This window comes from Fulvia fulva, chromosome 1 (assembly GCF_020509005.1).
Source record: "Fulvia fulva chromosome 1, complete sequence".
NCBI lineage: Eukaryota > Fungi > Ascomycota > Dothideomycetes > Mycosphaerellales > Mycosphaerellaceae > Fulvia > Fulvia fulva.
The window spans coordinates 7,861,394-7,873,998 of NC_063012.1; the positions used below are offsets into that span (position 1 = coordinate 7,861,394).

The 12,605-nt window shown below is 54.1% G+C and overlaps 6 protein-coding genes across 6 annotated transcripts; 1 reads left to right on the forward strand and 5 right to left on the reverse strand.

Annotated features, from left to right (window-relative positions):
• Positions 1-2,128: 2,128 nt before the first annotated feature.
• Positions 2,129-3,127, reverse strand: CLAFUR5_01537 (Exosome complex component rrp43; the record flags this gene model as incomplete). The annotated part of the gene is made up of 1 exon (XM_047900685.1): positions 2,129-3,127. The coding sequence occupies one exon, from the start codon at positions 3,125-3,127 to the stop codon at positions 2,129-2,131; it is 999 nt and encodes a 332-aa protein (XP_047757394.1).
• Positions 3,128-3,510: 383 nt separating this feature from the next.
• On the forward strand, positions 3,511-4,289 carry CLAFUR5_01538 (uncharacterized protein; the record flags this gene model as incomplete). The annotated part of the gene is made up of 3 exons (XM_047900686.1): positions 3,511-3,606; positions 3,660-4,007; positions 4,059-4,289. 3 exons carry the CDS (start codon positions 3,511-3,513, stop codon positions 4,287-4,289), a joined length of 675 nt encoding a protein of 224 aa, XP_047756622.1.
• Positions 4,290-4,397: 108 nt separating this feature from the next.
• Positions 4,398-5,837, reverse strand: CLAFUR5_01539 (uncharacterized protein; the record flags this gene model as incomplete). The annotated part of the gene is made up of 1 exon (XM_047900687.1): positions 4,398-5,837. The coding sequence occupies one exon, from the start codon at positions 5,835-5,837 to the stop codon at positions 4,398-4,400; it is 1,440 nt and encodes a 479-aa protein (XP_047756621.1).
• Positions 5,838-6,416: 579 nt separating this feature from the next.
• CLAFUR5_01540 (Autophagy-related protein 13) lies at positions 6,417-8,889 on the reverse strand (the record flags this gene model as incomplete). The annotated part of the gene is made up of 3 exons (XM_047900688.1): positions 6,417-8,213; positions 8,504-8,599; positions 8,653-8,889. The coding sequence occupies 3 exons, from the start codon at positions 8,887-8,889 to the stop codon at positions 6,417-6,419; spliced, it is 2,130 nt and encodes a 709-aa protein (XP_047755687.1).
• A 1,619-nt stretch (positions 8,890-10,508) lies between these two features.
• On the reverse strand, positions 10,509-11,478 carry CLAFUR5_01541 (Cyclohexanone 1,2-monooxygenase; the record flags this gene model as incomplete). Its single annotated transcript, XM_047900689.1, has 2 exons — positions 10,509-10,891; positions 10,941-11,478. The coding sequence occupies 2 exons, from the start codon at positions 11,476-11,478 to the stop codon at positions 10,509-10,511; spliced, it is 921 nt and encodes a 306-aa protein (XP_047755996.1).
• A 127-nt stretch (positions 11,479-11,605) lies between these two features.
• Positions 11,606-12,037, reverse strand: CLAFUR5_01542 (Baeyer-Villiger monooxygenase; the record flags this gene model as incomplete). The annotated part of the gene is made up of 2 exons (XM_047900690.1): positions 11,606-11,762; positions 11,904-12,037. The coding sequence occupies 2 exons, from the start codon at positions 12,035-12,037 to the stop codon at positions 11,606-11,608; spliced, it is 291 nt and encodes a 96-aa protein (XP_047755689.1).
• Positions 12,038-12,605: the final 568 nt, after the last annotated feature.

Here is a 12,605-nt window from a genome sequence, read left to right on the forward strand (position 1 = left end):
AGTCCTGTTGATTGTGCAACACAAATGAATGAGTATAGGCTCGCCGGAGAAGCAAAGTGAGGACGGGAGCGACGTTTTATGTACGTCTGGCGCAGGCAGCCGAGAGCTCGGCAAGACAATCGAGCTCTTATCCGTCATGACAGCACTCAGATGCCTGCAGGAGCACAACAAGGGCTGCGGCAGGTAGGGCCGTGGGCGTTGACGGCCAGCTGCATGGCAGAAAGGATTGATCCTTGAACACCGGGTCCAGACGTTGAACCCATGTGCGAGGCGAGAGCCTGTGCTGCCACGTTTTTCTGAAGCTTCTGCGAACTAAGCTGCATGTCAATCAGGGCCGGTAAGCACGCATGCGATGTCTTTGTTGAAGTCTCGTCGGTGGATGTCCGACAGACCTGGAAATGCCATGCTAGTGTGTCACAAGCTTAGATGTGGCTTTCACCATACCTCGAACCTTCTATCGCAGGTCGCACGGCGCGAACACGGATGGTGGAGCGGATCGAATGCTGTTCTGGGAAGCAAGCGCCCACGCAAGGGCGGCTCAGCATGGTCAGCCATTGCCAGCTGGACCCGCATGTCGCTTCAAAAGCGGTCGAAGATAGTGAATGTAGTAATCCTCCGGAGATTTCGTGTTCCAAGGATCATGGCAACCAGCGTCAATTAGTGGCTCAGTATAGTGAACACTGAGGCGTCACCAATGCAGAGTTGACTGATGTGTAAATTATGAGCTGGGCGGCTGCATCTCTTCAGGGATTGTGACGCATATGTGGAGGTAAACCCGGTTCTGTGTTACCATCATCGTGGGCCCTGCATATCTCCGCGATGCAGATGGACCATCTTTTCAGCGGCATCGTTTGTTTCAGAAAAACGATGATGTTCACTTTTTGTACCTGCATTTCACGTTGCCACTCAATGGATGCCATTCTCAATTGAGACGAAACGCTGGAGGAAGTTGACGATCATTCGCACTTCAGCTTGGATTGCCGCATTGCACCAACCTTGGTCTTGTCGGTGGCTGTTCAGCTCCAGAACCAGCCCATTGCCGATTGTGCCACTATCAACAGCTGCGCTCCACTTCTTTGTTGCCGAGTAAGAGTGTGGTCGTGCCCCGGCCAACGAAACGTCACTGACCATGAGTCGAGTTGTGAAGTAGGTGGCGTTCCAAGATAGTGTCCTCGCTGCAGCAGCTTGACGTTACTTCATGTTCGCATACACCTCAGTGATGCTACCCGCGAACGGCGACACGATGCAACCACAGGCAATGGCCAACGTTGTCGTGCAAGCACAGACAGCTGCGTATACATCCTTGCACTGCTCTGGGAAAGTTGACATGCTTGCCCTCGATTCAGGAAATCCTCGTGAGTAACACCGATTGCGCCAGAATCTTTACATTCGTGCCTGTAGCCACCTATGCTCGTGCTTCGTATGACAATGATAGAGATCTCGCCAGTCGACCCAGGCTCGTCCCGATAGGCCGGTTGTCCTCATATTCCCTGCTCGATCGCCGAAGGCGCTGGCCCACTGCTGTGCAGATATCAGTATACCGCTGCCGGTGAAATCTACCTTGTCAGTAAGAACTTGCCCGAATGCCTGCATGAAGCGTAAGGGAACGAGACGTATCATGGAACAACTCTGCAAGATGGTATATCCTCGCTCCATGGGGCCATAGCCACGGAGCTGTCCTTGCTGATCCTTTGCTATCTGCATCTAGGGGCGCCTCGTGCACCACCCTGGTAGTCGATCTGATGTGCAGATCACCACGTGCCTTTGTATTGACGCCAGGATGCTAGAGCAAATCTTCAGCAGTTGCCGCGGCTCAACGACCAATTCTCACGTCTGACAATCCTATTGTTCGTCTCGTGCCATTGTCAGACGGAGAGCTGGAAGGCTACTGCTTGATCGACGGCCTCTCGGGAGTTCCAGGGACTGCGTCACTTCCTTTAGCCAACAGATTGCCCGCCGCCGCTGATGCAATGGCGACCCGTCAGGGCCAGCATGTCATTTCGCCGAACTGCGTGCCAAAGATGCTCCACGCAGCCGTTCAAGCCTCGACAGTTCTGCATAGTGGCCGAGGGGCACAAATTGGCGTCATATTGAATGCAGGTCAAGACCAAAGTTGGCGGAATTGTCTTCAGCCTTTCTTCAGTGCCAAATCTGATTGGCGCAACCGTTTTCCAGCTTCTTCAACGCACTCCCTCATGGTCGGTTGGCCGATGAAGGATCCGCCACTCTTCTCGATCTTGAGTAGCTGTGTGCCTCCGCTGCTGGTCTTCCTCACCGCAAGTGTGAGGGTCTCATGACAAATCTCCTCCTCAAAAGCGTCAGGGTCTGCCAGTACCCAGCTCTGGGCATTCTCCGGCTTCTGCAAAGGTGAAGCTGTGGTATACACCGCAAAGGTTGATACCGACGGAATATCGTTGAGAGTCAATGCAGAGGCATCAGACAGCAGTGGTGAGCACAAGATTTGCTCTCGGTCCTGGTCCCACCATGCCTTTGGCAGTGTAGTGTCACGCAGCGCGGCGACAATCGCCAGCCACGCGGCGTCAAAAGCGTTGCCATCGAGCGCCAAGCAAAGCACGTCGATGTATAGAGTCCAGTAGGCCTTTGTCACCACTTTTGGGTCGTCGTCTGAGTCTTCATCCTCGGCGTTTGGCTCTGTATACTTGATGCACAGGTTGGATGCGTCGATGCAACGAGAGTCCTGGAGAAGGGAAGACACACGATATGAAAGGGACTGCGCCAGTGTCGACGGCGAATTTCCAGGAAGGTGCGCGGGCGAGCAGCCTGTACCGAGCTCGATATTTGGCACTAGAAGACCCAATTCTTCAATCAGTTCTTCTTCCCGCAAGTCCTCGTTGGGTGCGTGCGGAATATCCGAAGCTAAGAGGATCTCACCACGCACACCGCAGACTATTGCAGTATCGCCAACACGAACCACAGCGCTGCCATTGCTGTGCGTGAGTGAGCCAGTGTTGATGACAGGTTGGCGGGCTTCGAACGTCTTCCGTCCGTTTGGTCGAGAGTTAGGCTCCTGTTTGAGATGTGCGAGTAAGAACGGGTCGGGTGTGATTGCCGCAAACGTGTCGCGCGAGAAGGTGAGTCCTGGGGCTGATCCAGTTCCGTTCGACATAGCGACGGTCTGCTATGTGAACTGGTGTAGGAGTACCTAGGTAAGGTGTGTTTCGTTGGAGGTTGGAACATTTCGAGCAGTCGCGTGTGGCTGAAGCTTTTACATGGGTGTGCGGGACATCCGCTCGCTTACCTGCAGGCTGCAGATCGGCATATGATGCTTGCACCTGGACACCTTGCACGTTGGACAAAGAACATCACTATGAATGTCGTAGTCCACGGCAAGCACGACTGTCATGGCGACGACGTCACCTCGACTCGTCCTGCGAACCTCGCAGTTGCAAGTCATCACCGCCAAGATTCCAGGCTGAAGGGTCCATCCCAGCACTGAACAACGACAAAGCACTCCTCCAACCATTCCGACACATCACAAGCTCCTGCGAAATGGATGCACCCATCGTCAGAGCAACAGTGCAGGCTGCAGCCCTCAGCGGCTTCTCGAATGTCCTCGCACAGCTGATACGATGCTGGAGGGAAGGTGTATGTCTGATCCACGAAACTCCCATGATTAACTGCTAAAAACAACCATCCAGACCCCGTACACCCTGAACACCGTCGACGTCTTCCAATTCGTGCTCTTCTCGATTCTGGCATGCCCACCGAACTTCATCTGGCAAAGCTGGCTCGAAGCCAAGTACCCCGCCTACACCGTGACACTACCGCCTGTTGAGAGAGAAGCACTGGTCGATCAGACAGTCAAGGGCCGTACCACCGAGGAGAAGAGAGGCGCTGGTGATGCTGCAATTGATCACAACGAATTGAATACTGGTGCTATGACCGAACATGGAAAGCAAGCCAGTCAGAGCCAGGGCAGGAAGCTGAATGTCAAGAATACGGCTATCAAGTTCACTCTCGATCAGACGCTAGGTGCTGCGGCAAATGTGAGTGCATATCATACATGACCGCGGGGACTTCCATACTGATACATCCAGACTATCCTCTTCATCGCAGGTATCGCCTTGATCCGTGGCCAATCGACAGCATCGATCCAACAGGATCTCTCAGAGAAATTTTGGACAATGATCTTTGCTGGTCAGCGATTATGGCCTGCGGTGTCCCTTGCAAACTTCACTTTGGTGCCTTTAGAGTATCGCATGTTGGTTGGAAACTGCGCTGGTCTGGGTTGGAACGTCTACCTGAGTCTGCAGGCGGGTTCCGGCTAGAAATCCAGCATGACACTGATGACTAGTGGAGGCTACGAGAGACGACATAGAGATCCAGACCGATACTCCGTACGACTGTTTGCACTATGCTCTGGCTACTAGCCTCACTCACCACCACCGTGTCTTCTTCTCCCTATGACTCTTCTGTCCGCGATTGCTGCGATTCTGCTGGACGTGTCCATCGAACAGCCTGGTCTCGAACCCTGGCATCTCGAAGCCTTTCTTGTGGTTGTGCTTGCCCATGAATGGTAACTGCCGCACGTCGGTCCTTGAGGCTCTCGATGCATCTCGCTGTGCTCGACACTCATCCCTCGGAAGCCACTTCCGTTTCGAAGGCCCGGTCTTATCGAAGCTCGTGGAGTCGCTACGCTCGCCGCGTCCTCTCGAGGCATCCCGAACCGCTCGGTACTCGTCCCTTGGAAGCCACTCCCGCTTCACACGCTTGTATTCCTGCTGCTCAGCCTCGTCAAAGCCTGTGGAATCACTTCGCTTGCTGCGGCTTCTTTTGCGGCTGGTGACTTTTGGCACATAATCCGGTCGTTGTTCTCTGGCGTTACGCATCTCTTGTATGTGCTCTCCCCTCCACGCCTGCCACTCCGCCATTTCCTGCTTTTGAGCCACATCGCTGACCACCAGGCCACCAACCTCAATGCGGTAGTTGAGTGCTCCTGCATCGATGTGCCTGTTGCCAACGACTGACTTCAGCTCCCGATATTGCTCGAGCTCCGGTAGGTTGCGCAAGAAGTCAGCCACCGGCAGCTCATCATTGCCGACTTCAAGATCGACCACTTCAGTAGAGCAGCTCTGCAGCCAACTTGTTAAGACGACGTCCCTTGCGTGCCTCTTACGCAGAGCCAGCACATGCACAAACACGCTGCATGGCACTTGTTCTTCTCTTGGAGATAGATCTGCTTTGAAGACTGCCGCCACCCGCGCCGCGATATTGATGTGTCCTGTCGTCAAGCTCTTCTCTTCCTGAAAATGGAACTCGCGAAGGTCCTGTGTCGTCAAGGCCAGACGAGGTCTATGGCTGTGATATCCACTGGCCATAGCTGGATACACGCGGTAAAGTCCCGCTTGCTCCATCTCATCGAAGCTGGCTATTAGAGCGTCTTTTCCGGGAACGATGCAGTCCATAGCTACAAAGATATCTGCGTAGTCTCGGAGTGATCCGTCCTTGTTCGACAGTGTGATGCCATACTTCTTGACGAGTGAAGAGACTGACCAAAACTTCGCTGGGTTTCCGTCCGGTGTGCGTGCGGTAGCTGTGTTCACGCAGGCAATCTCAACATTGGTCTCTCCTTTCTGCTTCCGGAAACGGGCGACCTGTGTGGCGAAGAGGAGCGAGGTTGAGAAGAATACGAAGATGCTCGGCATGTGCTTCTTCCACTTGAGAGCATCTACGAGCTCTTGGCCAACGTCGATCGAACTTGGTAAGGGTGGATTGTATGCGGTGATGTTCCCAGAGCTCACCGCTGCGCCTGACGCGAACACGTCTTTGCCGTTGCGTCCTTGAGACTCGTCACTGTATGCTCTGAATAGCTCCATTGGATCGGAATCTTGATTGTATGTGTTGGTTGTTTGTGGCGGACGATGTCGAGTGCAAGGTGATGTACTGTTCGTTGGGTTGCGGTAAACATCTAAGGCGTAGTGAGTTTTGTATCTGCCCTGTACGGTGAGTTGACACTGCAGCTAGGCAACCACGGTCTGATTGACATGTGACACAGGTCGGCTTCAGTGCTTCTATGCTACTGAATCACTTGTGGCGAGCTGCAACACATACTTTGAATGGAAAGCAGCGCCATATGCTGGGACCTCCACCTTTCAGGGTGATGCTGGAGTGAGCCTGCATCTTGGCTTTGCATTTCAATCTCACTGACCAAGTAGCTTTTCGTGGTTTACGCTAAGCTTTCGAATCTGCTTCTCTTTCGCGCCCTCGCGTGAGCCATTGCCTGGACCAAGATATTCACAACACAGTCCCATCTCTATACTGCAGACACATCAAATCAGATGTCCTCGAACGCAACGGAACGCCTTGCTGCAGTCTGACCTGCTCAATGCATGCCTCGGCGCCATCCCCTTCCACTCCACCTTGTATGATAACGCCATTTGGGTTGACCCAAAGCTTTAAACAATATCCTGAGCAAAGAGCAGAGGTTCTTCATCCTCTTCCTCCTCGTCCTCTTCGTGAATCTTTGGACTATCCGAACCTTCACCCGAGACTCTTGACGAGCCACTGACCTCCTCAGCGATACTGTGTGTAGAGAGCCTCGAGCGAACGTGTGGTGCATGCGTCAAAGCACGAGACGGCGATGACGAAGTCGACAGACCAGGCACATTCGACAACCGACGACTGGGAGGCGTTGCTGAAGAAGTTTGTATGAGCGAGGAGGAGCTCATCTCCTCGGCCAATTGTGTGTTGGGATCTCTCATGCTGCTGTACTTGGCCAAATTCACGGTGTTATCGCGAGAAGCTGGACGCGAGCGGAGACTCGGGAGGTCCTTGGCTCTTTCGATTTGAGAGATGAACGATGCAATATCATCGTTGTCGTCGGATGCCGGGTAGAGCTGTGCCGAAGGACTGCTGCCGTCAGGCAATGCGAGATTGCTTGATCTGTCTTTGTTCGAACCACTGCTTGCGCGGCCGGAGCTTCCAGCGCTTTCTCCCGTTTTGCTGCTTTGCGCTGTGTATCGCTTCGTTCGTCCTGCGAAACTGCTGCTGTATCGGTGTACTGGTGCTGGCTTCGGCGACGCCGAACCCGAACTCGCAATGGCTGTCTCGCTTGGTATAGGTGGCGCGCGCAGCGCTTGCTGTGGAAGAGTATTCAATGAGACTCTCTTGCTACTGCTTGAAGTGCCAGCAAGTCGCATGAAGTTTGATTCAGATCTGCCAGCAGAAGTGCCGGGCGATGGTGACGGGCGTGGAGAAGACGCCAGGGAGCCAGATTTGAAAGGCGGATTGCTCTTCAAGTTCAAGGACGGTTCTCGGGAGATCCCAACGCCTCTCTCCTTGCCTTTTCGACTTTCCATGCTGCTGCTGTCCTCATCAAGCACGCGCTGCTTAAGCTCAGAAACTGGCGACCCTCGCTTCTCAGCTGCGTGGAATGTACCCAGGCTACCGTAAGCGCCTACACGAGCACGCTGCTCTCCGATAGCACCAGCCATGCTACTATACTGGACACGGGACTGCTCACTGCGTGGACCAGGCAGTGATCTTCCAGCAGGCATAGCCGGTACACCCTCGTCCAGACCCAGGAAGCGCGACGAAAGAAGAGCCTCTGCATCGGCAACGTTGAAGTCACAGCTCGTCCGATAATCGACCGATATCGACAGTGGTCCGCTGCGACAAAGCAATGGCGGTATCTCGTAACGCTCTGCACAAGCGCCTGTCGCCGACTCTGAAGCGTTCAGAGCGGTATACAGTGAGTCCTGACGACCGGGCGCCACGCTGTGTCCATGCTTGATACGGAAGCGCAACCTCAGCGCTTGATGATTGCCAGGCTGTCTAGTCAACTTTCGGTGGAGTTTCCAAGCAGGCAGAAACCGAGTGAAGCTGTACAATGACCTGAAAAGTACTACGCCTTTTTTGTAGACATTTGGAAGCGCATCACCGAGCTCCGCAGATGAATAGTCCTCGGCATCGCCCAGCTGAATAGTCCAGCGCTCCAGTACTACCTCGCAATAACGCGCTCCGTTTCTTGCTGGCCGGGGACTGGAGTCAGCCGAAGATGCAAGCGCATCAGCGACATCCCAGCGCTTCCCGTCATCACCGATGGATACTAAAGCCTGGTTCTGCGAAAGATGCGACGTATCTACGAATACCTCGATCACCAGTGGCAAGGGCTTCCGGTCAGCCAGGTCGGGTCGTTTCCAGGACTGGAGATCCTCCGACAGGACGTCAGTATCGTCAAGAATGACATTGAACTGCGATTGATGGTCAGCACATGTACGGCACGACAACCTACAGCCACAAGAGTGGACAAGCTTTTCCACATTCGACGCATCAAAGTCTCTTGATACAGCTGATCTTAGCCTAAGGCAGCAAGCCTTGATGGGTATGGTGGCTGTGGATGTGCTCAATTGATTTACAGCATAGGAAGGACATCTACAAGGTCCGGCACCCACTTCGTTGCGGGAAGACGGTATAGGTGCATGCCACGAGTGGTGTAAATCGTTTGAAGCTGCTCCAATTCGACAAAGGGCATCAGACCTACCCATCGATTCTGTTTTATGTCTCCGTTCTTGGTGTACACCTGAGGCAGATTGGCTCGCGAGGAGCAGATGGTCAGGGCTGCTTTGTTGTGGAAATGCTGTCCAAGGGCATTAGCAACATCCCAGCACACAATATCTCGCATCATCTCACTTGTATGATCTGGTTGAGCTTCGTTGCTTCTCGGTCCTCACCACTTGAGGCACTGGGCTGTCTACTACTCTCCGCCGCTGCTTCCGCGTTCGCTCTTTCTGTGTAAGAGGCCAGGTCGACGCTCGATCTCGTGCGGGTGGGAGGTCGATCTCTCGGGTTGTTGGTTCGCTCTGGGTTGGTGGATGGATTGCTCGCAGCAGAAGCGCTGCGAGGCGACGGGCGTGGATGCTGATGCATCAGGCTGGTCGGTGTTGAAAGAAGCGCGGATGTATGCAAGCTCGTTGCTCCAGTGTGCGTGAGTGCGTGTGTGTGTGTGCAAAGGATAGGTACGGTAGCTGGACGATCGATCACGATGGTGGGATGGTCGATGCAGATGGAGGGGACGATGGCTCCATGGTCACGGCAGACTCGATGTCGCTGCTAGTCTCAAGCGCGTCGGCGAGGTCGAGGCAGAATGTGTGTGTGTGTGTGTGTGTGTGTGCGTGCGGCAGGTGACTGGGCTAGATGGAGAAATGCATAATGCTCAGGACTGAGGCATCAAGCGTTGAACATGCAAGCAGGCGCAGGCGCACACGCACACGAGCTCGAGCTGGTGGAGCTGGAGCTGGGCCAGCTGCGTGGAGGTGGTGAGTCGATGGTGCAGATAAGGCAAAGGCACGCGGTGCACGCTCGAGACGCAATCAAGCTCTCAAGCAACGTGATCCTTAGGCGTCGACTTCGCGTGAGGGTGAGTGCCTGTGACGTGCGGGCGATGGCAGCTCCAGTCGCTCGTGGAGTCGTGGAGGGTGTCGAGGGTAGTGTGTTGAGCGCAGTCACGAGCCTCGAGGCGTCTGACTCGACTGGGAATTTGGGAGCTCCGCTTCACACCGTAGGTATTCTAGAAGCCGGCTGAAACAACGGACAGCTGCAGATATCCGGGCGGAATCGCAGCAGTGATAGCTAGCTGAGGAGATATGGTTGATGGTCAGGCAAGTAGAAGAGCTTGTCGCAGATACAACAACAGCGTCAACAGCCTACAACCGTACTAGCCCATGCATCCCATCGACGACGACAAGCGCTCATCATGGTGATGATCATACTGCCGGACTGGTCAATCCGATCGGCTAACCTTATGCAGCTCTCGCCCGTCTCGCCGGCTCTCTGCCGAGCGATAACGGCGCTAGCAACGATAAGCACATGCTCACCGCGCGACGGTAGAGCTGCTGACACGGTCATATGATGACCCTTCCTTTCAGACCGACCTCATACGCATTCTCGCAGCTTGACCTTTTCACGACCCTCCGAGGGCTCCTGACAAAAGAGGTGGCCGGCTGCACACTACAGCCACGTTATTTCTTGTTAGCTACGACAGTGCCTCCGCGGCGTAGCGACTGCTATCAACGTGGAAGCGGAGGCGTTGCACGATGCGCCTCTCTCTACAACATTGTTTAGGCCGACGGTGCTCGGAGGGATTCGCACAGGCTCTAATCACTATCGCCATTTGAAGCGCGGCGGCCACCTCTTGTGTCAACAGCCCTCGTCCGCTTTCTGACATGTCGCCACGAAGCTGGCGGGTATGTCCCACAGCTGGCGGGTATGTCCCACAGCTGGCGGGTATGTCCCACAGCTGGCGGGTATCCACCCAGGCGCGCTTGCCGCATCGGGAGAGCTCTCATCTTGCGACGCATGGATAACGAAAATCAACCTGGAACGCTCTAGGTCCAAGTGGGACATATCTAGATACTCCATATCTACGGCGTCACCATCTCTGTACTTATACGCTGTTTACACAACAGACTGGCAAGGACTCGTCAGGCCCAGGGTCGTGCAGAGCTCAGGGTATCATATTGGCATGGCAACGTTCGAATGATTGTTCACTACTGTGCGAGCGTTCCAGGATTCGCTTTCTGGCGTGATTGCAACGACTTGATACACCAAGGAGCACGCGATACTACCGGAACCGTCACAACCTCAAAGCACTGGCCCACCATCGAACGACTTGAAGTCCGGATATCCTGCCTGCTCCTGCTTCTTGAGCTCTTCATAGTACCCACCCACCGCAATGTACGGGCCTTCCCGGAAACGTTGGCTCTAAAGATCCAATTGTCCTCGGCTTTCCAGAACAGCGAGTTTGCGGCCAGTTCGTCGCATAACTTTGACCACTTTTGTTCGCCCTCTTGGGTGGCTTCGATTACTGGGGAGACCTCCTTCTGTCCTTCCTTGATCAACGATGTGGCCCACTCTACTTGAGCTTCGATTGCTATGCTACAGTCAGCCTACAGCTTTGCATGGACAGAGGGCATACTTACTGGGCGGTATGTTCGTGAACGGACCCTTTGGCCCTGTGATCGTGAAAAGGTTGGGGAATCCGCTCGAATTCGTACTATCCTTCCAGACGTCCTTGAGAGAAAGACCATCTCGGCCACGTATCGAACAGCGGGTGTAATTGCCTTCTACGGCATCGAAGCCAGTGGCAAGAATGAGGACGTCGAGTTCATGCAGTGTCCCATCTGACGTATAGATCCCCTTGGGCTCAATGTGCGTGATGGGCGTCTCCCTGAGGTCTACAATATCAACATTCGGTCGGTTGAACTGCTCAAAAATATTTCTGTTGGTTCGAGGCGTTGCCATCACACAACGGTCGTCGCGCGTACATGTCGTAAGGCTGCAGTTTTCGAGCCTTTTCCGGATCCTTGACAATCTGGCGTATCTTCCCGCGGATGAAGTCCTGGGCACCTTTATTGGCTGCTTCGTCGACAACAATGTCGTTGAAGGCGCCAAACATGAACCTGAAACCATTGCCTTGCTGCCATACCTCTTCGAACATGCGCTGTCTCTCCTGTTCATTCACATCATGGTACGATATTTTGCTTTCCTCGAAGCCGAACGCTGTGATCGAGTTGCGAACATTGTTCCAGTATCGTTCCAATCAGCTCCGGTCATTTCCGTGTTGAATCGCATGTCTCTGTACAGATCATGCTTCGTTGATGTGTTTGAGGTAGGCTAGCACTTCTGGCTGTTTGACATGGTGCTCCTTCCATGGGTAGCTCTGCAGGTCATCCTTGTCACAAGAGAAGCGGTAGACATAACTCTCTGTGTCCGACATGGCACCAGGGTAGAGGTTCCAGAACCTGCGAATCAAAGGTTGTCAGCCATACTCGAGGATCATGTTGCAGTATCTCGGACTATGGCGTAGACGGTGGAACAAAGCGCGTCGTACAACGCACGCCTCGAACGTATGGCTTCATGACTACTACTCTTCAGTCACGTACCAAGTTCCGCCAACATCGCCAGCTTGGTCGATGCACAAGCATCTCAATCCCAAGTCGTCCCGTAGCCGCTTGAGCTGGAAGATGCCAGCGAATCCGCAGCCCACAATGATAGCATCGTAGTTCTCAGACGCCATGGTTCGGTGAGGTGATGGATTTCAGACTGTACTGGTTTGTGATGAACAGGACTGCATGCTCGTCATTCGGCCTACATGATCACCATCCTTACGGCAAAACACTCTGCCAGATGCAGCCCTCGGGAAGGTGCATCAACAGTGCGGAGTCGTGCGATGGAGAACTCCCATAGCTCCGCTCGCTCGATGGCGGAGAGAGCGAAACGGATTGTCGCACTTGGCGGGCGTCGAACAGTCCTCCAGCCCATTGTATCTAGTGGCTATCTCGCACGTCCGGTCAAGAGGCTGCGGCCATCGCTTCCATCAGACTAATCTTGCGCATCGTGGCGAGAATGTTGTCGCTTCGCATTGGAAGTTTCGGGCGGGGCAGCCTCCAGACTGACTTGGGCTCGCAGTGTAAAAGAAGTACTCTGTGTGACAATCTCTCCATAGGCGTGCTGTTCAAGATTGTTATCACCGGAGTGATGTTGTGAAAGGGTCTTGGAAGGGAGTTGAGAAACTTGAGATGTCACAGGCATTTGGCGGCCAGTGCACTTTTGGCTTTTACAACATCGAAGACTATAGGAAAGGT